General features: G+C 38.3%; 1 protein-coding gene across 5 annotated transcripts; it reads left to right on the forward strand.

Annotated features, from left to right (window-relative positions):
- The first annotated feature begins 887 nt into the window (after window positions 1-887).
- Ccnc (cyclin C) lies at window positions 888-27527 on the forward strand. Of its 5 annotated transcripts, none has more exons than XM_042679534.1 (13): window positions 888-971; window positions 6045-6151; window positions 7386-7470; window positions 8254-8323; window positions 11783-11834; window positions 15222-15277; window positions 16881-16916; window positions 17576-17667; window positions 18206-18273; window positions 21648-21746; window positions 21962-22041; window positions 24719-24837; window positions 26307-27527. In XM_042679534.1, the coding sequence occupies exons 4-13, from the start codon at window positions 8285-8287 to the stop codon at window positions 26359-26361; spliced, it is 696 nt and encodes a 231-aa protein (XP_042535468.1). In that variant the 5' UTR covers window positions 888-971; window positions 6045-6151; window positions 7386-7470; window positions 8254-8284; the 3' UTR covers window positions 26362-27527. The 5 variants fall into 5 exon arrangements, with proteins under 5 accessions (XP_042535468.1, XP_042535466.1, XP_042535467.1 ...); XM_042679532.1 differs by lacking the exon at window positions 888-971 and adding an exon at window positions 1020-1203; XM_042679530.1 differs by lacking the exons at window positions 888-971; window positions 26307-27527 and adding exons at window positions 1072-1203; window positions 25688-26134.
- Window positions 27528-27804: the final 277 nt, after the last annotated feature.

The following is a 27804-nucleotide window of genomic DNA, read 5'->3' on the forward strand; positions in this document are numbered from 1 at the left end:
ACAAACCAGCAAGGAAGCCAATACTCAATTGAAATGAAAATGAATTTCACAGAGTAAAATAACTATTAACCATGAGAAAGGCAACCATTTGGGATAGACTATGCAAAAGCCTATTCTAATCATATTGAAGGGAAGGATTCGTGTTCAAGGTGTGAGTTAGGCATGCAGAAGATATACTATGACCAGAAAGAGAATAAGGGGCCTAGGGGAATAGCTCAAGAGTGGAGTGCTTGCCTAGCAAGTACATGGCCCTGGGTTCAAACCTCAGTACCATGGAAAACAAACAAAAACTAATTTTTTTAAAAAAGATCGATCAAGATGCACTGTATTGACAGATTGGCATGCTGAATTGTAATCCTTTGTAGAATGACTTGAAGATTATAATGCAAATTTATCCTCATAGAGACACACGTAATACATATATGTACATGTATATCTGCATACACACATTGTATAAATATGTGTACATGTCTGTGTATACATATATACCTATACACATAGGTATCTATCGATCTATCTATCTATCTATCTATCTATCGATCTATCTATCGATCTATCTATCTATCTATCTATCGCTATATCTATAATAGATGAGTGGTTCTCTACCACACTAAATTCCATGAAGAACGTGTTGGGCTCGATGCCACAAGGAACTTTCAAAATCATCTTGAGTTGAGGGATGCTGGATCCTGAGGCCGAAATCATCTTCATTTATTTCCTTCCCAATCTTAAGAAATGACAGCGTGGTGATCTCTGGAGCCTGGGAGGTGAAGTCAGAGCACCGAGCCACAGCGAGAGAAGCGTGGCGGGAGCTTCGGAGGGCGCCCAGCCTGCAGGTCATCTCGCGAGACTTGCCGCTGCGCCGCTGCGCCCCGGCGGGAGCTCGTTCCGGTCTCCTGTGTCAGCGCGTCGATCCGCAGCCTCCTTCGCCCGCCGCTTCCATGGCTACTGCAGGGCGGGCCGGAACTTTTGTACGTAGGAACGGCTTTGCACGGTGGAGCTCGCCGGGGAAGGGGAGGAGGACAGGGTGCCCTCCTCTTCCTGTCGCGGCCCCGAAGCGAAGCGGAGCGACTCAGATCCCGGAGCGCGGTCCCCAGACCGGCCGCGTCTATGGTCGCTCCGCGGAACGCTTCGCCGGCTGGTGCTGTTTCATCGGGGAGGGCTGTATTCCATGGCAGGGAACTTTTGGCAGAGCTCCCATTAGTAAGTGACCTTTCCGGTGTGCATCCGAGGCCGGTTCGCGATGGAGAGCCGACAGGGGTGGTGAGCCGGGGCCTGCGGCTCCCCCGGGCCTGGATCCATGTCCCCCCCCCGTCTCGTAACAAAACCGGAAGCGACCTGTGATGGCCAAGGGGGGGGGGGGACGGTGAAGAGGGGGCGACTTCCTCTCCCCAGCAGGGTTTTGGCGGGTGATTTGGTGGGGGAGAAGGGATCAGGGAAGGGAGGGACTCAAGTCTGCAGGAAAGGAGGTGAATTTGGGGGTCCCAGGGTTGTCTGGGTCTGTGTGTGTGTGTGGGGGGAGATGCTGTGAGGACTGGCGCGGGAAGCCTGTCTCCGGGGAGGGCTGGGAGGTGGCGGGTTTAGGACAGGTTTATGGATGGCTTTTGGCCCGGATGTGATCAGAGAAACGGCCTTGCTGATCCTTGCTTTTGTACTTTCTATGTTGAGTAGTTTTCATCACCCAAGGAATGTGTCAAGCTTGTTTGTTTTTAACGACCTCAACGTTTCCAGACTCTACTTCGTTAATGCCTAGTTGGGATGTTAGGTTGATAAAGTATAGGTCTTGTACCCCCAAGATTTTATCCATTCATTAGCTTGTAGCTGATAGTTTGTTTTTTTTTTTAAGCTGTATTTTCGCTGGGCGCCGTTGATTCAGGCCATGGCTAGCTATTACTCAGGAGGCGGAGGTCTTGAGGATCTAACCTGGCTTGAGTCTGTGAGACCTATCTCCAGTTAGCTACCGAGAAGCCGAAAGTGGACATGTGGCTCAAGGAGTAGAGCGCCAGCCTTGAGCAAAAGAGCTGAGAGATAGCATTCAGACCGGAATTGAAGCCCTAGGACCAGCACAAAAGACAAAACAAAACAAAAATGTATTTTCTAGGATAGAATGATCCAAGAGATGTTACCCATCAGGATACATTGTACTTACAAACTGGCATGTTGAATGGCAACTTCTTAAAGATAATAAAAATGTACTTAAAAAAAAGAAGTGTATTGCATAAGTAAAGGAAAAAGAAGTGTATTTGCTGGATTGCCACAATTCACTAGTAAATTTTAGTTTCTGTCTGACCAACTGGAGTAATAAAAAAAGTAAGTAAGCTATGTGATGGGGGCTGGTTAAACACTGACTTAGTTTTCCATTGTTTAGCTGAAAGATGAACAGGACTTGTTAAAGAAGATATCTAAATATTAATCATTTTTAGTGATCATTGATAATTGTAAAATTTTCTGGATACATATAGGATCAGTTCCTGTTGTTCAGTTACTTTTTAGTCCTTTGCATGAGAAATAAAGAAACATTGGACTTGTAAGCCAGTTTCTAAAGATGGTGAATTTCTTCCATGAGAAATGGTTTCAGGCTGGGAATGTGGCCTGGTGGTAGAGTGCTTGCCTAGCATGCATGATACCTTGGCTTTGATTCCTCAGTACCACATAAACTGAAAAAGCCAGAAGTGGTGCTGTGGCTCAAGTGGTAGAGTGCTAAGCCTTGAGCAAATGAAGCTCAGGAACAGTTTCTTCTACCTGAGTTCAAGCCCTAGGACTGGCAAAAGAAAGGAAGGAAGGAAAAAAGGAAGAAAATGGTTTCAGGGAGATGGAATGCTTTGGAAACTTTAATACTAATCATACCATGTTGCTTGGGGAAAGTTAAAATGCAAAAAAGATGAAGTGGAAATAAGATGCTCCCTAACATAAAAAACATAGTCTTTAAAATGTTAGGAAATTTAGGTTATCTTTTCATGTGTTTCTGATGTTAGTCAGTGGAATTGATAGACTGAGGTTTTTTTTTTTTTTTTTGGTTGGGTCGTGGGGCCTGAACTCTGGGCCTGGGCACTGTCCCTCAGTTCTTCAGCTCAAGGCTAGTGCTCTACCACTTGAGCCTCAGCGCCACTTCTGGCTTTTTTTCTTTTTGCTTATATGGTGCTGAGGAATCGAACCCAGGGCCTCAGGCATGCAAGGCAAGCGCTCTACCACTGAGCCACCTTCCCAGCCCCTGAGGTATTTTTTTAAAAGGCAAAATTAACTGGGTATCAGTGGCTCACCTCAGTAATCCTATCTGTTCAGAAGGCAGAGATCGGGAGGTTAGAGCCTGGGAGAAAAGTTCTTCAGACTCTTACCTTCAATTAACCAGTAAAAATAAAAAGTTCTAGACTGGAGGGGTACCTCTTGTGGTAGACCACCAGTTATGAGAAGAAAATAAAGTCCTGAGCTTAAGCTATGGTAACTGTACATACACACAAAGACAAGTTATCAGTATGTTGAGATAAAAGTAGTTAGATGAGAATCATTAAATGCTTTCTTTTTTAGTGGATAAGAGGACATCAAATATTAAAGAATAAAATTAAGAGATGAATAAAATAGGAAGAAAGCCTTAAAACTCCATGGTGGAACCTATTTTAATAAATGAAGTTTGATTTTAGTATTGCAAGATGACTTCCCTTTTTTTTTTCCTTTTTTTTGGGGGGTACAATGATCCTGTACATCAAATCTAAGAAAAATTGTGATAGCATAGTAATGTATAGCAGTGGAAAGTTTCTAAAGAATAGTAGCATGGATTTATTTTCTGTATTTTAATTTCTTAATGTTTTATGTTGTAAGGACATAGAACAGGGAAAATAAATTGAAAACAGGACATTATAAATCAGTATGTCAGTGACATTTAGCTGAATCTTATGTTTACATCTATACCAAAATAAACTCCAAACATATTAGCAGCTAAAAGAAAATAACCTAAGGCTATTGAGAAATTTGGGTGAAGTTTTAGAAATTATTTTAAACAAGAGAAGGCCTTTCAGTATATAGCAAAGTAAATGATGGTCTATTTAAAGAAAAAATTAAAAGTATCAAGAAATATGTAAGTTTGAAGATGGGGGGAGGGCTTGAACTCAGGGCCTGGGCTCTGTCCCTGAGCCTCTCTGTGCTCAAGGCTAGCATTCTACTTGAGCCACAATGCCACTTCCAGCTTTTTCTGTTTATGTGGTACTGAGGAATCGAACCCAGGGCTTCATGCATGCTATGCATGTACCATCGTACCATTAAGCCACACTCCCAGCCCTTGCAGAAATTTTTACAGCTTATTTTATAAATGATTCCTCCACACTATACTAATTTGACATCAAAAGGAGCTGTTAATTGGAAAAAAATGACAACTTTACTAGAAAATGATCATATTAGAATTAATAGATAAATTAAGTGTATTTGGCCAATGAAGGCATAATGAGATCTTTACTTTAGTGGGAAACACTAAGTTGCTTTACCTTGCCTTTAAGCTTTTGTTATTAGATTTTTGTTTGTTTGTTTTTGTAGTACTGGTAATGAAGCTCAGGGCCTTGTGCATCCTAGGTAGCACTCTATCACTGAATTATATCCTTGCCCTTTTCTGCTTTATTTTGAGGTAGGGTCAAACTCATGATCTTCCTGCCTCAATCCCCCAAGTAGTTGCATTATAGACATGGCTTACCTCTAACTTTTGAAGTATGTGAAAAATTAGCAGTAACTCATAGGATTTGATTTTTTTTTTTAAATACAAGGTCTTATTATGTTGCCTAAGCTGGCCTCAGACTTGCTGTGCAGTCAAACAAGGCTGGTCTTGAACATATGATTTCAGTTGTGGGGATTATGGATGTGTCTATTGATCATCCAGAGTATCAGCCATGTTGTTTAGAGAACTTTTTTGTTTTATCTTCTTTACTTTTATCTTATGTGATAGGGATCAAACTCAGCCTAACATGCCTAGCAAATGCTGGACTACTGAACTACATACATCCTTAGTCATTTTTTTTCACTTTGTTTTGGGACATAGTCTGTAGTTCTGGCTAGCTTCAAATTTATGATCTCCTTCCGCCTCCCTAGTAGCTGAGATTATAGGCACATACCACCATGCCTTGCTTACCTTTAAGGGAAGCCTTAGAACATATAAACTGTTAGTATGAATGGAAACTGTTGTAATTTGTTTTGGAGAGCAAGCTGACAATATGTATCAAAGATGCCAGCAAAACAGATCTATTTATCAGTTCTAAGAAATTGTATCCAATATATTACTAATCAAATATGCAGAAATAGTTAATTTTTATGTCTGCCAAGAATTGGATAATTCACTCTTAACTGTTGTGTAGCAGTTTAAAAGGATACCAAATAACAAATTCATTGTTTAAAATACTTCCTATATATACTGAGCACTTAGATTTCAGAATAGTATCTTGTGAGTCATTTAAATTTTATTTCATATCTCTGCTCAAAAGAAGTTCATTTGTCTAGGACTATGAGTGTAATAAAGTCTGAGGTAGCTTTTAACATGTTTAAAATTTGTAAAGCAAGGAAATTAAATGTCTTAGGTACCATAAAATGATGCCTAATAATTCCATTGTTATTTAATGAATCACTAAGAAAGAGTAAGCATGCTACTAAATAAAATACTAAGATGTCATTGTTGCTGGGTATTAGAAAGAGGAAATTACAGAGGAGAGGGGCGAGGTTAGACTGGAATAGTTTTCAGGGCCATACTTGCTTTATTAGTGAGATAATTCTCATTAATAATCCACATTTCAAGAAGTGAGAGAAATAATTGTGGTTTTTGTTTTATTTTGTTTTGTTTTGCTTTTTTGTTGTGGTGATGGTGCTAAAAATCTAATCTAGGCCAGGATCTTGCATATGCTGGGCAAGTGCTCTGCCATTCAGCTATATTCCCAGCATATGCCCAATATTGGCTTTTATGGTTACTTCTTAAACTTATGCATCTTGGAATATGAACTGCTTGTTAAGTGTTAGTGTGTTTTCTGCGACTTTGTTCATTTTCTATAACATAACTTTACATATTTATTTTTTAGTTTGCAATGGATTTTGGATAAACAAGATCTATTGAAGGAGCGCCAAAAGGACTTAAAATTTCTCTCAGAAGAAGAGTATTGGAAGTTACAAATATTTTTTACAAATGGTAAACTATTTTTGGTTGTTGTTGGTTGAAGTGGTATATAATTGGCTCTCTTAGTGTTTTTATATGGTTACTTGTTTGTTTGTTTTTTATTGTCAAGATGCTATATATGGTTACTTTTGATAAACTGTTGCATATTCATCTATCATGTTAGCACTCTGGTTAATCTAAATAAAGCTGTTTGAATTTTACATATGAAAGATAATTTGATAGTGATGACTAATCTTACTGAGTCTTTATAATGCAACTCAGTTTAAAGTTGGCTAAAAAAAATACTCAGGATAAGTGATTCATTGAAATTGACATCCTGCAGTTGATATTTTTACCCTAGAATTGTCCTACTATGGGAAAGGGATTTGGCCAGAAACCTTTAGTCTGCCATGGGATTTGTCATATGATTTTTCTAACCTTAGTTACTCTTCTGCAAACTTAACTGTTTTTGAGGGCACATTATGGATTTTTGTCTTTAGGGCGCTGGTGGCTCACACCTGTAATCCTAGCTATTCAGGAGGCTGAGATTTGAAGATTGCTGTTCAAAACCAGCCTGGGCAGGAAACTCCATGAAACTAATTTTTTTTTTGGTTGGTCATGGGGCCTGAACTTTGGGCCTGGGCGCTGTTCTTCAGCTCTTCAGCTCAAGGCCAGCCCTCTACCACTTGAGCCACAGTGCCACTTCTGGCTGTGGTGCTGAGGAATCGAACCCAGGGCCTCATGCATGCAAGGCAAGCACTCTACCACTGAGCCACCTTCCCAGCCCCCGTGAAACTTATCTCCAGTAAACAACTAGAAAACTGGAAGTGGCGCTGTGGCTGAAGTGGTAGAGCGCTTGCCTTGAGCTAAAGAGCACAGGGATAGCGCCCAAGCCTAGAGTTCAAGTTCCAGGACCAACCAAAAAATAAATAAAGTTATAGCTATACTCAGGAGGATAGCTAATGTTTTCTTTTTATATCATAAAATGAAAATCATTACAATATTGGATGATAGAGGGGACTATCATTCAACTTCGTTACTAAAAGAGTAACTTTTTTGGGGGGGGCACTTTCTCTTTTCTGTTTATCTGTACTAGTTTTGCAAATCCTAGCACTAAATTACTATGAGTTAGAGTTTTATAGCAGGTTTATCCCATTGTTAAAAATGAATATAGTCATGTCTTAAACTTGGAGAAGTTATTGTTGAAAGTTAACATTATAGTCATGATGCCAATTGATTTATTTAAAAACTATCATTTTCCTTTTAGTTATCCAAGCATTAGGTGAACATCTTAAATTAAGACAACAAGTTATTGCTACTGCTACCGTTTATTTCAAGAGATTCTATGCCAGGTAAGGCTATTTTATTTTGGGGACTATGTTATAGCTATCTGAAATATTTTTCTTTTTTTTTTTTTTTTTGCTTTGGTCAGTTGTGTAGTTTGAACTCTGGCCCTGGGCACTGTCATTGAACTTTTCAGCTCATGGTTAGCACTGTACCACTTGGAGCCACAGCAAACTTCTGGTTTTCTTGTGGTTAATTTAAGATGATGACTTTCCTGCCTGGACTGGTTTTGAACTGTGATACTCAGATCTCAGCCTCCTGAGTAGCTAGGATTACAGGTGTGAGCCACTGGCACCTGGCTGAAATGTTTTTCCTTCCTTCTTGCTTCCTTCCTTGCTTCCTTGATTCCTTGCTTCCTTCTTCCTTCCCTCCCTCCCCCCTCTTTCTTTCTCTTTCTTCCTTTCCCTCCCTCCCTCCCTTCTTTTCTTCCTTCCTTCCTTGGTCTTGAACCTTAGCGCCTGGGTGCTGTCCTGGAACTCTTGCTCAAGGCTAGCACTCTGCCACTTTGAGCCACAGCTCCACTTCTGGTTTTTGAGTGGTCAGTTGGAGATGAGAGTTTCATGGGGGATTTTCTGCCTGGGCTGGCTTTTAACTTCAATCCTCAGATCTCAGCCTTCTGAGTAGCTAGGATTACTGGTGTGAGCTAGGTGGGTCCAGCTTCTGAAATGTTTTTCTAATATTGACAAACCTTAGTGTAAATGAATTGCTTGTTTGCCAGGGTTGTTGTGTTTTTTCCCCCCACTGTATTTTCTAAATTGTAATGTTTTAACTTTATTTTTGTCATATTTTAGGTATTCTCTGAAAAGTATAGATCCTGTATTAATGGCTCCTACATGTGTGTTTTTGGCATCCAAAGTAGAGGTATAAAATATTTTTCTGTTTTACATCAAATATAGTTAATATATGTTGGTTAAGAAGTGGTGCTATGGCTCAGAGTGGTAGACTGGATGCTGTCCCTGAGTTTCTGTGCTCAAGGCTTTTTGGTGGTTAATTGAAGATAAGAATTTCATGGACGGGGCTGGGAAGGTGGCTCAGTGGTGGAGCGCTTGCCTTGCATGCCTGAGGCCCTGGGTTTGATTCCTCAGCACCACATAAGCAAAGACAAAAAAGCTGGAAGTGGCGCTGTGGCTCAAGTGGTAGAGCGCTAGCCTTGAGCTGAAGAGCTGAGGGACAGTGCCCAGGCCCAGAGTTCAGGCCCCACGACCGGACCCAAAAAAAAAAAAAACCAAAAAAAAGAATTTCATGGACTTCTCTGCCTGGGCTGACTTGGGACCATTATATTAACATCTCAGCCTCCTGAGTAGCTAGGATTATAAGAGTGAGCCACTAGCACCTGACACTTTTTTAGTATTTTTTGATAGCTCAGCACTTAGCTAAACCCAAGACAATAGCAGACTATGAAAACTGGGTGTTTTGTACAACTAATCTATGTAGTCTTTAGTGTTAACAACCCTAATTTAGTTTTGTTTTAGCCATTGTTTAGGAGTAAATTACCTAAATGATGAGAATTGACTTTATTAGAAATAATATTAAGAAGAACATTCTAAAATTTAAGGTTCTAATTGTGGGGAGTTTGTGTTTTTTTACTTTTTTTTTTGTCAGTTATTGGGCTTGAACTGGGGGCTGGGCGTTGTCCCTGAGCTCTTTTTGCTCAAAGCTAGCACTCTACCACTTTGGCCCATAGCTTCACTTACAGTTTTCTTGTAGTTAATTGGAGGTAAGAGTCTCATGGACTTTTCTGACCAGGCTAGGTTTGACCTGCAATCCTCAGATCACAGCCTCCTGAGTAGCTAGGATTACATACGGGAGCCACCAGCGCCCAGCTACAAGAAGTATTTTAAGCAGGTAGAATCTAAGTTATTTAATTGAAAATAAATAGTTTGTAAATGGCCCTTACTCTAGAGTGGTTTTTTTCCCCCAAAAGTGTATTTTTTTTCTTTATTGAGATTAAGTAATTACATAAATTTCACAAAATTCACAGGATTGTGGGATAGTGATACTTAGTTAAAGTCACACATACATTTTAAGCTTCATGAGGCTCATTGTCATTATCATTAAAGCTTATGGTCTCTACAAATTTTGACACTACAGCTATTTTTTCCAACCTGGGAGATATGTACATTTTTTTCCTTTTGCTTAGTGTAAGCTGTTCCCCCTTTCTCATTTCCTCCCTCCCATCACTGCCCTTGAGTTGCTTAGTTCACTAAAGTATAATATTTTATATATCCTGGGCTGGGAAGGTGGCTCAGTGGTAGAGCGCTTGCTTTGCATGCATGAGGCCCTGGGTTCCATTCCTCAACACCATATAAGCAGAAAAAAAAAAAGCTGGAAGTGGTGCTGTGGCTCAAGTGGTAGAGCGCTAGCCTTGAGCTGAAGAGCTGAGGGGACAGCACCCAAGCCCAGAATTCAGGCCCACGATCGGGCCCCCCCCTCCCAATAAATAAATTTATATATCTTAAGCACAACTAGTATGGGATACCAAGACAAAATCTTTGTAAACCTCCACCCTTGTAGTTTAGTGGGAATTTAGTTTGTCTTGTTTGTTATTTGGTACTTTAGGTATAGCTCAGTGATAAAGTGAATGCTTAGTGTGTTGGCTCAATTCCTATTACTACAGAACCAAAATAAAAGTTTTGTTATGATTTACTGAGTACAGCTCTGTTACTTTGCCAAGTAAAAGTTTTCAACTTTTATTTTTCACCATATGAATTTTTTTATTTATTTATTTTTTTGGTCGGTTGTGGGACCTGAACTCTGGGCCTGGGCACTGTCCCTCAACTCTTCAGCTCAAGGGTAGTGCTCTACCCCTTGAGCCACAGTGCCACTTCTGGCTTTTTCTGCTTATGTGGTGCTGAGGAATCGAACCCAGGGCCTCAAGCATGCAAGGCAAGCACTCTACCACTGAGCCACCTTTCCGGCCCTCAAACATTCTTTTGACAAGCAGTTATTTAGAACTGGAAGCATGGTTCAAGTGGTAGAGCATCAGTATGACCTGGATCAAGAATTATTGGGGGGAGGGGACAGTGTATCTTTTTGGATTTGATTGTAGCGTTATTGTTTGTTTTTAATCTAATCAAATATTTTTATCTAATTATGGAAATTGTATACAGATGGTGTTTAGTAATACATCTCAGGCTTTCATTTTTATTTTCACTTGCTAGGATTGAAAATGCTAATATAAATACACATTTATATTGTCCCTACAAAGGATATAGGTTGAAGTGTATGAACAGTTTTGTTTTGTTTTGTTGGATAAGGAATCAATCTTGGTTTTTCCTTTTTAAAATGAAATGAAAGCTTTAGAGACCTTAATGGGTTTTATGTGAAATTAAATGGTACAACATATGTGAAGTGGATCACTTGATAATTCCAATGATGGGCAGTGGTAATATATTGAGTTGAAAGAGGAAAAGACAGTTTATCTTAGAAGTCTTATCATACATTCTTATTTTTCTCTTTCAGAAAAGGTCGTAGATACTTGTACAGTCTTCTAAGTAATGCCAAAGTTTATATTATTCAGAGATTTGATATACTTTCATGATATGAAGTATCTGTTCATTAGTCCAGGTCCAGTTGGATAGATACTGAATACTGCTTCTTATGGTTTAGTATAGAATTTAAATTTTTTTCTTGGAAATGGGTTTATTAGCAGAAACTGGCATTGTCACTTTAGGAATTGGTTTCTTTTTTTTTTGGAATTGGTTTCTTTTATTGAGATTAAATAGTGAAATTATTTAAAATTTTGCCTTAGTTTGTGAGTTAGTACAGGATTTTGAACTTAAGACTTTACACTGCTAGGCAAGGTGCCCTGTCACTTAGCCTCACCTCCAGGTCTTTTTGTTCTGCACCTGGCCTACACTGCAGTTCTACTTGTGATTTGTTGTAGCTAAGATGATAGGCTTGAACCACCATGCCCAATTTTTTCTGTTGGGGGGGGGGAGCAGTCTCAAGACCTTTTTTTGCCTGGGCTGACGTGGAACCATAATCCTCCCAGACTCAGCCTCTATTGGAGCTAGGATGATAGGTATATATACTCCATGACACCCATCTGCTGATTGAGATGTTGTCTCATGAACTTATTTTGCCTGGGCTGACCTCAAACTGCAGATTCTCATGATTATAAATAGGCATGAACCACCAGTATGTAGGTAAATTGTGAAAGCTTCAAGGAACGGTAAATTTAGAAATTTAAATATTTCATACCTAAGTTAGAAGCTGAAGACTATAAACAGGAAAGGAGTTTGCAGATACTCTTTTGAATAGACCTGATGTTTATTGGATTACTGTGTATCTGATCACATCCACTTTTTCTTTCTCTAGGAATTTGGAGTGGTTTCTAATACGAGGTTGATTGCTGCTGCTACTTCTGTATGTAAGTGCAAAAAGTATGCTCTGCTTTAACCACGTAATCTAAAGAAAGCTCCATAGTACACAGATATTTTGTAGTTTATAAGACACATGTAGTTGAGTTTATTATATCTCCCAAGAATAACTTTATTACTAGCATATGTGTCAAAAATAAGTTAAAAAGGTGTTAACCACATCTAAGGCAATATTTTTAAAAAAATTACTAAGCAGTTGTATAAGGAGTTTACAATTCCATAAGTCAGGTTATGAGTACTAATGCTTCTTGGTCATTGTCACCCCTTCCTTCATTATCCCCCTCCTATCCTTACCCTCAATTTACATAGTTAATGTACATTGGCTATAATTATAGGCTACATTTGCTTCCCCTTCTTCCCTCCATTTCTGTGCCCTCCCGTTGCTTACTCCCCAAAACAGGTCTCTACTTCCTGATTCTTATTTTGATAAATACTAAGTTGTACGGAGCAATTACAAAAGTCAGAACTTGTATTTTTTTTTTTTTTGCCAGTCCTGGGGCTTGGACTCAGGGCTTGGGCACTGTCCCTGAGCTTTTACTCAAGGTAAACACTATGCCACTTGAGCCATAGTGCCACTTCCGGCTTTTTCTGTTTATGTGGTACTGAGGAATTGAACCCAGGGCTTCATGCATGCTAGGCAAACACTACCACTAAGCCACATTCCCAGCCCAGTACTTGTAATTTTAAAAATAAGTATTAACAATCAGCCTTAAAACATTGAGTCAGGAGTTCTTAATTTTATGAGGATGAAAAAAATCATTTTCCAATTTTTATTGTTTTAACTAGCTATCGTTATTCTTTGGGCTAGATTCACCCCTTTCTGTAGTAACTATAATGTAATGTATGTATTCGATGAGAATTGTGAATTATCATACCTCCAAGTTGAAAAATGTTACATAGGGTAGTCACTAAGCTAACTTTCAGCCTTAGTTCTGTCTCTTGATAATTGTGCTTTGTCCCTAATCAGCTGTATAACCTTGAGCAAGTTGCTTGGTCTTGGATCTTTATCTAAAAAGATGGATGTTTAGCTGTATATGAATCAGGGTTTAAATAGAAATAACATTATGAAATAATATAGAACTACTGTACACAGCTTACTAATATTGTGGTATGCTCTATCTTTTTAGATTAAGCAAAAAGACTATCTGACGAGATCATTCAGACCTTTAAAATTATTTCTGTGATCTACACAAGTGAAACCATTCTGTTTTCTGTGAACCAAGCTGAGTGATTTTTATATTTTGAGGTCATCATCTTTTTTTGAGAGGTACATAATAATCTAGTCCAATGTTTTTCATGTGTGCAAAATAATTGCAAATGAGGGTTGGAGATGTGGTTCAGTGGGTAGATGACTAGCCAGTGAGCAGAAGCATCAGGTACTGAGTTCAAGTCCTACTCTTGAACCAACAAAAGAAAGAATTCTAAATGCTAACTGATGTATTTAGTTACTCTTTGACTCGGACTAATAAATCCCTACTTCTAAAGTATTGACTATATAGTAACTTCCTGCTAATGTATTGTTGGGACGGGGTCTGAGGAAAGGTAAGTGCGGCCACTCGCCCATTCCCCAGCCTCCCTCAGCCCAGGAGACAATCAGACACACGGGGAGTCAACTCAAGCAGGAAAACTCATTTATTAACACAGAGCAGCCCTTTTTAAAGCAAAAAAGAGCGGGTGGCATGGCAGGGGAGGAAGAGGAACCAATCACTGTCAAGGTCACACCCTATCATGAACCTAAGCTTTCACGGGCTGAACGTAAAGCAAATTGGGCTCTGCCCACTCAACTCCCTCTCAGCGCCATCTTTGCTGCCCATGTACTCTACAGATTCCCCCTTTTTTGTTTTAATGGCAGACCCACCTCCTAGTTAGTTATCCTTTTCCCTCCTCTGTAAAGGTTATTTTAACAGGATTACATTGGTAAGGATAGCATTGGCCACGCAGGGGGTTCGAGGCATGTCTGGGGGGCGAGATTCGCCAAACAAGGATGGGAGGGCCCTTGTGCATGATCCAAGAGCCTGTCCCAGTTACCTCACATCCCCACCTAGCAGAGTAGTAAACATCAGTCCCATCAGTTAGAAATGTCTGAAGCAGTTCAATTAATTCCTGGGCATATATAAAAGTCCGTATCTCGTAAGGTCGTCCTCTTCAGAATATGGGAGCAGCCTGGGTATTGGGAGTTCCAAACATGCGGAACAGTGCATCCTCGTGGGCCCCCACACTCAGGCCATTCTACTATAGTCCAGAAAAACAAGGAAAATTTAAAACAAACTGCAGACATAGCAAAGCAATCTTGGGCACCTGTTGTCTTTTAAGTAAGCCAGTTCCTTGTACGTGCCTTTAAGCGAGCACAGGGGTCAAGATGACCTTTGAGCTTTACTGTCAGCTCCCAATGGCTCTCAATAATGTATATGTTATGGAAAGGGAGAAAAGAAGTAACTATAGTGGAGAAATCTGGCAAAATCCTTCCTCACTCAACTGCTATTGATCAAGATCAATAGCAGTGGTGATAAAATACATTAATATTGGGAACCCTTGATGTGTTAATGACAAAAGTGGTACTTCTTTGTCTACCTTGAAGACTCCATAATCCCAGTCCAATCATTGGGAAAACATCAGGCCTATTTCAGTAGGGGGCACCTTTAGCGTAGCTTAGTACTACTAAGAATTACAAATCATCAAGAATAGAGAAAGTCTGGAAAACTTACAGCCAAAGTCTAAAAAGTCTAAAGAGGTGTGTAATATAGTATCTCAGATAAATTCCTGGAATAGAAAAAAGAAAGACTCCTCCCTCTCTCTTTTACTCCTTTTTTCCTTTCCTCCCTCTTTCCTTTCTATTTTACAAGCATATATAGTATTTGAAAGTGGCATTTATATAACATTTGTGAACACGTACAACTCCCATGTCCCTTCTAAACTGAATTACTGGAGAATAGAACAGTATCATTCTAGTACTAGAATGATTTTCATGATGAAAAAGTCAGTGTTTTTTTTTTCACTCTCTGAATTTGTTTTGATACAACAGCAGAATCCTTTAATATAAAGTTAAAATTGAACCTCAAATTATGGTATAGGGTATATACCAGCTTGTCTTTCTCTTCTTGGAAGTAAATAAAGATACAGAGATAAAGGGTGACCACATCTATCAAGATGCATTGCATTCATGAACTGATTTGTTGAATGGTAACTCCTTTGTACTTCATTATTTATACTTAAAAATAATTTTAAAATATAATTAAAAGAAAAGATACAGATTCCTAAGCATTGTCAGGAGAGACTACTCAGAATTTTGCAGACATACTCTCTAATATTCTCTACTGTGATAAAGGAATTGAGTTAATTCACTTAGACATTTTCTAAGTTGTTTTTTTTTTCTGCAGTGAAAACTAGATTTTCATATGCCTTCCCAAAGGAATTCCCCTATAAGATGAATCATGTAAGTATATTATATAAATCACTCATCAAGACAGTATATGAAATAGCTGTATTTAACAGTAAAATGTCAAATACTTCAAGAATATATATAATATTTTAAATTAAAGCACAATGCCTTCTATTTTATTTTAGTTTTTTTGGTTGTGGAGCTTGAACTCTGGGCCTGGGCACTGTCCCTCAGCTCTTCAGCTCAAGATAAGCGCTCTACTACTTGAGCCACAGTGCCACTTCCAGTTTTCTGGTAGATTATTGGAGATAAGAGTCTCACAGACTTTCCTGCCCGGGCTGGCTCTGATCTGGGATCATCAGATCTCAGCCTTCTGAGTAGCTAGGATTACAGGCATGAGCCACTGACACCCAGCTTGCACAAAGCTTCTAAATCATTATTTTTAAAAAATGTATTGTAGCAATTGTGCTGCCCATTATATCACCTTGGCAAGTGTTCTACCTGTTGGGCTCTGCTTCTGCTTCTAGCCTTTTTTAGCTTTAGTTATTTTATGGAGAGAGTCTCACAGTTTTTGCTCAGGCCAGGCTGAACTGCAATCCTCCTGCTCATGCCTCCCTCACCTGTGTCTGGATTGACTTTGAATTGTGATTCTCCTGAGTAGCTGGGATTACAGGAGTGAACTACCTCCAATGTCACCTAGAAACTTAATACTCCACATTAAATCATTAATTCTTACACTTGGAAGCTCTGGCATTCGTATTCTTTATAAGCTTCCAGGTGACACTAATGTGCATCTGGGGTTGAGAACTACAATAATGGATCAGGATGAAAGCATATTTGAAAAGTTAACATTGTTTAATAAGATGAGTTTCTATTGTTATTTTGCTAGGTATATCCTTTTTTCATGTTGCAGGGGATTTTTCATGTTTTTGAAAATGGTTTTAGATATAATTGCATTTTTCATTTGTTGTATGAAAGTATTGAAAAATATGAAGATTTTGGGGGCTGGGAAGGTAGCTCAGTGGTAGAGTGCTTCCTTTGCATGCATGAGGCCCTGGGTTTGATTCCTCAGCACCACATAAACAGGAAAAGCTGGAAGTGGTGCTGTGGATCAAGTGGTAGAATACTTACCTTGAGCTGAAGAGCTCAGGCACAGTGCCCAGGCCTAGAGTTTAAGCCCCATGACCAACAACAACAACAAAAAAAATGATTTTGTAGTTTTCTCTTTGTTATTCTTTGTTCTCTTTTGTTTGGGGTTTGAACTCAGAATCTCATGATTGCTTGGTATGGGCATTCTTATCACTTGAGCTATATACACACTTATCCTGTAACATATTTTAAATAGAAATGAGTAAAGAAAATGCGGGGGCTGGTAATGGTAGGCTCGATGTAACAGTTTTAATCCCAGCACCAAAAAAAGGATTTTTTCCTTACATCTTTTTAAATGCTTTTTAATTGTAATTATATGAATTATATAATAGTAAAATAATTTTTGTTGTGCATGTTCTTTCTAATATAAGCTATCCTGCTTATTTTCTTGATTTAAAAATGTTGAGTATATAATAAATTACTAAAATGTTCATGAGTTGTTATTTTAAACCAAGCAGACTTGTAATTAGGCTTCTTGTTGACAGTAGATAATTTTTTTTTTAAACAGATATTAGAATGTGAATTCTATCTACTAGAACTAATGGTGAGTGTTTCTTTCCTGTAGTAATTGAAGTAAAGTTTATTTCTATGTTTAATAAAGCCAGGAATAATTTAATGAAGGGATTTGTAGGGAGGTACATTTTAAACCAGGTGATACTTGGTGAAATTATAGTAATCTAGTAACATCATTACCTGTTTCCTTTCTGATGTTGGGAAATAATTCGCATATCCTACTCAGTATGAAAAAAAGTTGTTCTGTTGTACCCATAATTAAAGGATCACAAGCAAACAAGTCTAAACCACTGTAAATTATGTGCACAGTCTGTGTATGTGTGCAGTGTTATTTGAAGGTAGACATGTCTTTGGCAGAATTCTGCTCCTTCATTTGGGAATTATGGACGTTCAGGCTAATGAGAGGTTTCAGTGTAATACGGATGTGACACTTTCAGTCTTTAAGGGAATGAATGGATGCTGATAGACTGCCAACGATTTACCAAGGTATATTCCAGAGAGAGCACTGCTTTCACTGTTACAGTAGAGTTCAGGGCTGTATCACTTGCTTTAAGAGAATAAGAGGGAAGCAAAATGAATTAGAGAAATAACATTTTGAAATGCACAACTATAAATCAGTTGGGCAATGATACCATTTTTGTGTTGTAATAATCTGCTTTTACACATGCACATTTGTTAAACTCTTTCTAGGATTGTTGCTTGATAGTGTATCATCCTTACAGACCTTTGCTCCAGTATGTGCAGGACATGGGCCAAGAAGACATGTTGCTTCCCCTTGCATGGTAATTAGAAAAGAAGTTTATTAATAGTGTACTGTGTTTGTGGATAGGAAAACTGACAAATAGGAAATTTAGTATTTTTAAAGTCATTAAACCAGTTCCTCCAAGATAAATTTGTGTTGAGCAAGAGATTAGCTTAAGTTTTAATGAATATAATGCTATAAATGTTAGTGATATTCATTTAAATGATCTACTTGATGACTGCTACCTGCTAAAATTTTATTTTGTATGAAAAAATAAGGAAAAATTATGAGTGAATTTGTCTTTAAAATGTATTTTTGGTAGTATTAAACATTTTCTTAATTTTTCACAAGTTAGAAAAAGGTGCTTGTTTTATATAATTTATTGAGAGTTTTCAAAATTTACTATATTTCCTTGTTGGCATGTGCAGATATCTGTCCTTTACCTTGATGTTTTTATCTTTATTTCTGTGTTTAGTAATAAAAAAGAGAAATAGGCACAAAGATAGGAAATCTGGCCCTTTCTGGGAGAAAAATGATTTGGTTCTGTTTTCATTAATATATGATTTATATTTCTATAGGAGAATAGTGAATGATACCTACAGAACGGATCTTTGCCTACTGTATCCTCCTTTCATGATAGCTCTAGGTATGTAAGTGTGGTGTGCCTTTATTTAAAAAGTTCTTAGGAATCTATTTAGGTCATTCTAAAGTAATTTTCACCCTATTGTACTTTATGTTTTTATGGTCCATAAAGTAATAGACTAAGTCTTGCATGTAAACTTTCAATAATATGAACTGCAACTGTCACAAATCAGGATTATTGTCCTCCTACCCCCTTTGTAAGTTTCTTTTTTCTTAAATTATATAAACAACTTTACCACTTTCTTTTTTAAAAAATAGAACATTTTTATTTAAAGGGGAAATAATTAAGTTTGTTAACATTGTCATAAAATGACTAAGCTTTTTTAATTCTAGGGCCTACCTAGATACTCAGAGATTGAATAGAGAAGCAAATGTGGTTCTGTCTATCTTGCAAGGAGTAAAGTTAGCTATCATTCTACTGTATATGGAGGCAGTAATGAGTTAGAACAGTCTTTGGAGTCAGATCATCCTGCCTTTAGACTTTACTTCCTTTACAGTGTGGGAAAATCACCTACTGTTTCTGACTTTGATACTTTGATTACCTAATTGTAAAAAAGAAGGGAGCTGATTCTGCTAATAGAATTTTCTTAAGAGTTAAACGAGATAGCTTATCAAATAGCCCATTGTTTTCTAGGCACTTGTTAGTTTCTATTCCTTTTCTTTCCTTCTGTTGATTTCCACTATTTTTTATTTGGGGGGGGGGGGTCCGGTCATGGGGCCTGAACTCTGGGCCTGGGTGCTGTCCCTCAGCTCTTCAGCTAAAGGCTAGTGCTCTACCACTTGAGCCACAGCACCACTTCCGGGTTTTTTCTGTTTTGCTTATGTGGTGCTGAGGAATCGAACCCAGGGTCTCAGGCATGCAAGGCAAGCCCTCTACCACTGAGCCACCTTCCCAGTGATTTCCACTATTTTATCCTTTAAACTTTCCCTGTTATTTAACTTTCCTTCCTATTTTACTAAGTTAGAATCTTGTTGATTTCTCTTTTTTTCTTTTAGTTCTTAAATGTTGATTTATTTTTATTTTTTAGCCTTCTTACATCAAGGGTGACAAATAGGTTTAGGTATATATTTATGCTTTTGTATCACTGATGATGATTGTAAAACATTGGATTTGGAAGGATTCTGAAATGGCATCTGTGTTCAGTGGGTAGAAATGCTAAGATCTGTTGTAGACAAGAAGGAGGAGATATTTTGGGCCATGTCTTTGCTGTAAGTGCCCTCTCTGTGGTCTTCTGTCATTTCTGTTTAGTCTTGGCTCATGGCCTCCACCAGTCTTTTGGTTAATCAAGACTGCATTCCTAAGTAGTTATTAATATCCATCACCCTTTTTACGCAGCTGTACTTGGCATGTCACTATTTCAGACTCAGGACTGAACTCTTGTCTCCAAATATGATTCTTTTAATGTCTTTCTTAGCTTGGTGAATAGAACTAAGTAGTTATCTTAGTTGAAACCAGCAATTAGATTCTTTGAACCTCTGAATAGCTACATGTAGTTAGTGACTATTACCTTTTGTGTCCCTTCTCTAAAGTGGTATCAATCTTCTCATTTCCATCAAACTTACCACAGAAGTTTTTTTGGTTTTTTTTTTTGTCGCTTATGGGGCTTGAACTCTGGACCTGAACGCTGTCCCTCAGCTCTTCAGCTCAAGGCTAGCACTCTACCACTTGAGCTACAGTGTCACTTCCAGTTTTCTGATGGTTTACCCTTGGAGATAAGAGTTTCACAAAGTTTCCTGCCCAGGTTGGCTTTGAACCATGATCCTCAGATCTCAGCCTCCTGAGTAGCTAGGATTACAGGCATGAGCCACCGGTTTCCGGCTAAACCACAGCAGTCTTCTAACTGGCTGATGGTTTTTGTCATCCCTGTGCTCAGAGAGCCAGTGTGTTCTCCCTACTGTTGAGTGAGGCTAGTGAGTCTCAATGCGGGTAGGAGGTGGTGGTAATTTTTCCCTAGGGAACATTTGGCAGTGTCTGGAGATGGCTTTAGATCTCACACTGGAGTGGGATACAACTTGGCTTCTAGTGGGTAGAAGCTGGGCTGTTGCTAGCAGCCTACAATGCATAAGACAATCTCAGTAGTTTCAGCAAGAATGACAGTAGTGCCAAGGTTGAGAAACTCTGAGCTAATAAATAGGGCTTTTAGTATTTTGAATTTTTTGGCAGTACTAGGGTTTGTAATCGGGACCTCATGTTTGCTAAACAGGTGCTCTACCACTTGAACCACAACCCTAGCACTTTATGCTTTAATTATTTTTCACGTAGGTCTCACAGATTTTTGTTTTGTTTTTCTGGGATCAGCCTAGATCACATTTTCCTCTTTATACCTACCATTTCCAAAGTAACAGCTGGGGTCACAGTCATTAGCTAGAAATTGTTAACCATAAAGTAAGATTTATTCTTGATAACTTTTTGTCCAGGCTAGCCTTGAACCAGTAGCCTCTCAGTCTCCAACACCTAAATAGCTAGGGTTTTAGGCACGAACACTGCTTCTGACTAGAATAAACCTTTTAAAATGCAGAATATGTCTCCCAATTAAACCTTTTATTGTACCTCTCAATTGATGGATAAAATCTACAGCCTCTTTTTACCATTTACATATGTGCTCTTCTTTCCTCCGCTTCTCACTTTTTTTTTTAAACACCCTCCTACCATCTTCCCCATGTCACCAGTCTGGTTTAGGATTTGTTCAATCCTCTTCATGGCATTTTCTGCAATATTTGAAGTTGCTTCTTTTAACGTGGGCAAACAGTATGCCAGTTGACATTTTAGTGGCTTTTTTTTTTGTTGTTGTTTAATTTCGGGCTAATTTTTGAAACAAGGATCCTCTCTAGCCAATAGTGGCATATTGGATTGTAGGCATGTGCCAAAACACTGGTTTTTCTTTTGTTGTTGTTTTAATCTTGTTTTTTGTTTGGAACGCTGAGACTAGAACAGGGCTTACAAAGTAGACAATCAATCCACCACCAAGCCACATCTTAACCCCCTTGGATTGCTGTCTACATTATCATTCTTAGCAAAGTCATACAGATAACCAGACCAGAGACTATGACTCTGTCATAAACTGGGATAGAATCAGGATAGCCAGGCTAAACAGTGGGAATTGTATAGATTATTGTCTATAAGCTCTTTGTTAGCGTTGATTGTGTATAATTTGTATAATTATATGCAATGCCTTACATTTTTTTCTAATATTTGATCTCAGCACTGATTCTTGACCAGTGTGGTCACTTGTCACTAAACCACTAATTTACCTGTGTGCTGAAAATGGGTAAAAGCTAAAAAAAATTAGAGGCAATATTACTTTTAATTGCAATATCAAAATATAATCGCTATTAAAACATGAGTGTATTGATGAGCTAGTTTGTTGTTTTTGTCAGTGACTTCTGTGCAACTTGACTACTCTGTGCTGCTGTTCAAAGATGACTTTCCCGTTGTAACCTCCCCATTGGATTGTGGTTGTCTTATGATTTCTCAAGGTATTTGGCACAATTAATGCACAGTGAAGAGCAGATATAAAGATCTTTAATGTAGTCTACTAATTTTTTTAATCTTTATCACAGTAAATTGATGAGCTGATCAGTAGTAGCTATTAAATATAACTAAAACAGTATGAGGCTAATGTACAGTTTATGAAAATCTTGTTCTGAGACTATATGTATGCAGTTAAACTTGAACAACTCTCTTTTTTCAGCTTGCCTACATGTGGCCTGTGTTGTACAGCAGAAAGATGCCAGACAGTGGTTTGCTGAACTTTCTGTGGACATGGAGAAGGTATTTCCTAAGATTCTATAGCCTTGGACATTTATAAATCCATATTGTAATAGGGCATGGGTGACTCATTCTTGTAATCCTAGCTACCTGAGAGACTAAGATTATGGTTTAAGGCTGTTAGCCCAGGCCAAAAAATTTATGAGATCCTTTTTCAACACCGTAATTGGGTGTGGTGGCATGTACCTCATACCTTTTGCTATGTGGAACACTAAGATTGGGAAGGTTGCGGTTCTAGACCAGCCCGGGCAGAAAAATCCAATACTTGCATCTTAATGAAATGAGTTAGAGATGGTCATACACACCTGTCGTCTAAGCTGGGACAGGAAGTGAGAATAAGCTGATCTCATTCCAGATATGTACCCAGGCTGGATATGACACCCTAAATAACCAGTATACAAAAAAGAGTTGGAGGTGATAGTGCACCAACTGAGCATGCTCCCAAATCATACTGTTTGTGAGAGGAGTGGATGTTGATATTTAAAGTTTTGTTTGGTTAGTTGGTTTAGGGTTAAACATAGTGGTCAACTTTTGATTATTTGGTTGCAGAGTAGCCTGTGACTTTGTAAAAGTTATATAGTGACCACTAATTGTTACTGTGAACTTAGATAACAGACTATTTCTGGGGAAGAAATGCTTGCTCCTTTTTTTTGTTTGTTTGTACCTTTTCTGCTCAAATATTGAAATCATAAAGTTAATCTAAGATGGGATCTATTTTAGAGAAGACAGGGCTAATTTTAGGAAACTGAGTGTGGTAGATTCTAGCTGCCAAGATGATTTTTCTTGTTTTACTTTTTTGTGGTTGCTTTTTTTTCTTTTTTTGTCAGTCTTGGAGCTTGAACTTTGGGCTTGAACACTGTCCCTCAGCTCTTCAGCTCAAGGCTAGCATTCTACCAAATGAGCTACAGCACTATTTCCTGTTTCCTGAGTGATTTATTGGAGATGAGTCTCATGTTCTTGCCTGGGCTGGCTTTGAACCACGATTCTCAGATCTTAGCCTCCTGAGTAGCTATGATTACTGACGCCTGGCTTGTTGTTGCTTTTGTTGTTGTTGTTGGTTTTTGTTGTTGGTTTTGTCGTGTGACTTGAACTCTGGGCCTGGGTGCTATCCCTGAGCTCTTCAGCTCAAGGCAAGCACTCTACCACTTGAGCCACAGGGCCACTTCCTTTGTATTTTTTTTTTTTTTTGTCGGTCGTGGGGCTTGAACTCTGGGCCTGGGCGCTGTCCCTCAGCTCTTCAGCTCAAGGCGAGCACTCTACCACTTGAGCTACAGCGCCACTTCCGGTTTTCTGGTAGTTTATTGGAGATAGGAGTCTCACGGTCTCTCCTGCCCGGGCTGGCTTTGAACCATGATCCTCAGATCTCAGCCTCCTGAGTAGCTAGGATTACAGGCGTGAGCCACCGGCGCCCGGCTGTATTTTATTTTTAAGACAGTCTTCCTAGGTAGCCCAGGAAGGCCTCAGACTCAGATTCCCTTATTCTTCTGTCTTAGTCTCCCCCCCGCCCCCAGGGGTGGAGGGGTGGGGGGGTGGGGGGTTGGTACTAGGGCTTGAACTATGAGCCTCGTGCTCTTGCTTGGCTTTTTCACTCATAGCTAGTACTTGGCCATTTTGAGCCACATCTCACCTCTCATCTAGCTATTTGTGCTGGTTAAGTGGACAGCCTCTCAGATTTGTCTGCCTTGCTTCTAACTGTAATCTTCAGATCTTATTCTTCTGAGGAGCTAAAATTATAGGCAGGAGCCACCAGCAGTGGGCTGTACCCTAGGCTCTTGAGTTCTGAGATTATAGGAATATGTCACCATACCCAGCTCTGCTGGTTTTTGATTGTCTCATGTGTGGAATAATGAAGAGAACTGAAACAATGTTTTATATGCAATACTTTCCCTTACATTGTTTAGAACACTTAGAGGAGTATGCTCTTCATGATTAAAATATTTATTCTATCCCTCCCTCCCTCCCTCCCTCCCTCCCTCCCTTCCTTCTTCTCTCCTTCCCTCCTTCCTTTCTTTTTCTTGTCAGTTATGAGGCTTGAAGTCAGGGCCTGGGTACTGTCCTTGAGCTCTTTTGCTCAAGGCTAGCACTCTACCACTTTGAGCCATACACCACTTCCAGTTTTCTGGTGGTTAATTGCAAATGAATCTCATGGACTTTCCTGCCTCAACTGACTTTGAACCGAGATCCTCATATAGATCTCAAGCCTCCTGAGTAGCTAGGATTACAGGCGTAAGCCACCAGCACTCAGCTTTCATTTTTGTTTTAAAGTGCCTTCAGATAAAAGAAAAATAACTTGTAAGTAGTAAGGCTGGGCAAGTGCATACAGATGACAGATGAGAAAGAAAAACATAAATAGCAATGTGCTAAAAAATAGTGCTTTCTATTTATCAGTATTTTCTCATTTAACCTGATTACTTAAGGATAGAGAGTTTCCCCTTTTTTACTGTTCTTGGAAGGAAGACTTGTATGTGATGTAGGGTTTTTGTGTGTTTTGTTTTTTGAGATAATTTCTTGCTACATAGCCCAAGCTGGCCCCTTAATCCTTCATTTTCCTACCTCAGACTCCTGAGTGCTGGGCTTAGGGGCCTTTGCTGCCACAATTGGCTCTCCGGATTTGTTCTTTTTTTGTAGTGATACGTTGCTTATTTTAGTTACTGAGAACTTTTCAAATACTTTCTTCTAGATTTTGGAAATAATCAGGGTTATTTTAAAACTGTATGAGCAGTGGAAGAATTTCGATGAGAAAAAAGAAATGGCTACTATTCTTAGTAAGATGCCGAAACCAAAACCACCTCCAAACAGGTATTTTAAATGATTAGTTAATGGTTTCATTTATTTATTTTATTTCTTAGGTTATGTTGTTTTATATCTTTCCCTACCAAAATGTCATGACTCGTGCATGCTTTTTAAAGTGACTTAATAGATGGAGAATCTCTCACTTTTCTTTCATCAGTTGTGTTGTTCAAGGGGGTTTCATTTGAACATGTCCATTTATGTATACAATGCATTGTGTCACCCTCTTCATCAGAGAACGTTTCAGTTTTTAAAATAAATTAATCTGATCATCTGATTAGCAATATTTCCTAATGGAACGGAGGTCTATTACAGGTATTCCTCAACATACAGCCACATACTGTACATATACTTAAACAGAACTGAGTTAAACAAGTTTATATGAAATTCAAGGATAAAGAGTTCCTTAGTTCTGTACCAGTTTGATTCTGTGCCACACACACCCTGGCTATTCCTCTATTTTATAAATTTCAGTAACAGTTTTCAAAAATTTTAATGAGTAATCTGATATATTATAAAGGACTTTGGCATTTGAGTGACCCACAATATACCATAACAGTTTGCCAAATGTGAATTTCCTATGCTAAGAAGTTTTTATTGTTGTCTTAAGATCTGCTCATTTATTTCAGTGGTTCTCAGCCTTCACTATCACGTCATTTGAGGTAGTGACTAAAGGCAGAGGAAAATAAATGCTATCCATCTTAGTCATCCAGAAAGATAATTGATAGATAGCACTAAGCTAGAATGGTAGATTGCAACTGATTAATGTTACAATTTGGAAGGAAATGATACTTGACTTATACAAGGAGCTGTTCAAGGCAGTCATTCAAACAGCTACCTTTGGATGCGTTTTTTACAGAAATCCCCTGAGTGATTCTCCACTAGTGGCAGGGCCTGGAGCTACAAGATGATGGTGGAGAAGATAAGGCAATAATCCTATTGCCACAGTCACTGGTACTTTCAGCTTTAGGAAATTACCGTGTTTTTCTGATTTAAAGATTTGCTGTAATTACATATGATTTTATTATGCCATTAGACAACAGTTTTGTTTGTATGTTTGCTTTTTTGGAAGAACACTTTTGGTTTCCCTAAATAGTAGAAATAGAATTTTATATGTTAAGATTTAATTTTATAGGAAATTTGTTCAGAAAAAAGGTGTAATCTCTATGTTGAGTGATACCTGTAATAATAATGAAACCCCATACACTAATTTAAACTTTTTGAGTGTAAAATGGACACTAACTTTTAGACTGCTTGTTGTGTGTTAGGGCAAAAAGTTACAGAAGAATAAAAGCATAAAACCAAATGTTAGTTTTCTGTATTTTAATTTTGCTACATTGGTGTCTTATAATCAGGAATATCTTTGTTTTATGATGATGCCACAGAATAATGACCTTCAGAAGATAGTAGGTGTATCAGGGTGTTGAAAAATGAATCTTTTAATTGGTATAAAATCTCTTTCTTCCCCATTTGAACAGTGAAGGAGAGCAGGGTCCAAATGGAACTCAGAACTCTAGCTACAGCCAATCTTAAAACATTCCGAAGAAGTCTAGTGGAGCACTTGGAAATAAACCATTGGACAATTTCAGTAATGTCTTCAGTGGGACACAAATGAAAACGAATAGCTTGCTTCTGTCAAGCATGTTGGGAAGTGATTTTATTTTTGGAAAATAAGTTGTTCTTTACCCAATTTGGTTCTAGTACATCATTGATTAAAATCTCTTGATTAAAACAGTGCAGAAGGGCTGTAAGGGGACCTACAGACAGACATAGACATTACAAAGTTAAGAGCTTTTAATGAGTATATTATTTCTTGATTTTGGATAATAGAACTTTTTTAGCTTTTTATTAAGGCAGGAATCATGAAGCCTAATTTGTTTGAAATCCATTTCGGTCAGTAAGACAAAAAAGGACATTAAAGAAAATCCTATGAGGGTTTTGGTCCTTCCCCTCCCTGACCCCCCCATTTTACTTTAAAATTGTACTTAAGGGGATTCAACGCTTTAAAAATCCTGGAAGATTTTGATAATGATGATGATAATTTCAGGGAAATTAATCAAGTACTTATTGCTTTTAAAATGTTTTATATTCAGTACTTTTAGTATTTTTCCACAGAAGATGCTAACCCAGTCTTGTAGAAAAGTGCAATATGTATAGTATACTCTGACATTTTTAAGGTTAATTCTGCAACCATTTTGAAATGCTGAGCAAAAAAAATTTTTTTAAATCTTACATAAGGTTATTTGGATCGATCACAGTCAACAGGCATTTTGAAAGCCTGCAATAATTAATATAGATTGAATACAAATGTTCATTTTTAATCTACTATAAAAAGGGTTTTTTTTGAGATAGCTATACCCCAGCTTAATTTTTTTATGCCTTCATATGGAGTTAGATTTTTTTTCAGCTATCTTGAACCAGAAAAACAATCAGGTTTTAGGCCAGTTTCTTAATTCTCATATGAGTGTAGCACTAAAGACTAAATGTTACATCAGTAGTACTGTGCTGTCTGTGGAGTTTAGTAAATTAAACATTTTCTTCAGACTTGAAGGAGAGTGATAAATAAAACTTGGGATCATAGGAAATTTATGTACAATTAAGGATTTTTTTTATAAATCAGTTGTGAAAAATGGATTATTAAATTAAGTGTTAATTTCCTAGTATAAAACATCAAGAATAAAAGTGAGATCTCCACTCTATTGGACTAGTGTCTTCAATTCATCCTTTTGAATTTCTCTTTTATTATTTTCTGAGACTTTTTCTTTTTTTCTTTCTTTTTTTTTTTGGTCAGTATTGGGGCTCAAACTCAGGGCCTGGGTGCTGTCCCTGAGCTCTTTTGCTCAAAGCGTGCTCTACCACTTTGAGCCACAGCTCCATTTCCATTTTTCTGGTGGTTAAACTAGAGATAAGTCTCATGGATGTTCTGCCTGGGCTGGCTTTGCACCACGATCCTCAGATCTCAGCCTTCTGAGTAGC

Source organism: Dipodomys spectabilis, unplaced genomic scaffold, assembly GCF_019054845.1.
Source record: "Dipodomys spectabilis isolate Male_0828 unplaced genomic scaffold, ASM1905484v1 ptg000053l, whole genome shotgun sequence".
Taxonomy (NCBI): domain Eukaryota; kingdom Metazoa; phylum Chordata; class Mammalia; order Rodentia; family Heteromyidae; genus Dipodomys; species Dipodomys spectabilis.

Coding starts and splice junctions, on each gene's coding strand:
- Ccnc (XM_042679532.1), top strand. CDS start 1,172: ATGGCAGGGAACTTTTGGCAGAGCTCCCATTA. Junction 1,204..6,044: donor TTTTGGCAGAGCTCCCATTA/GTAAGTGACCTT, acceptor TTTATTTTTTAG/TTTGCAATGGATTTTGGATA. Junction 7,471..8,253: donor TTCAAGAGATTCTATGCCAG/GTAAGGCTATTT, acceptor GTCATATTTTAG/GTATTCTCTGAAAAGTATAG.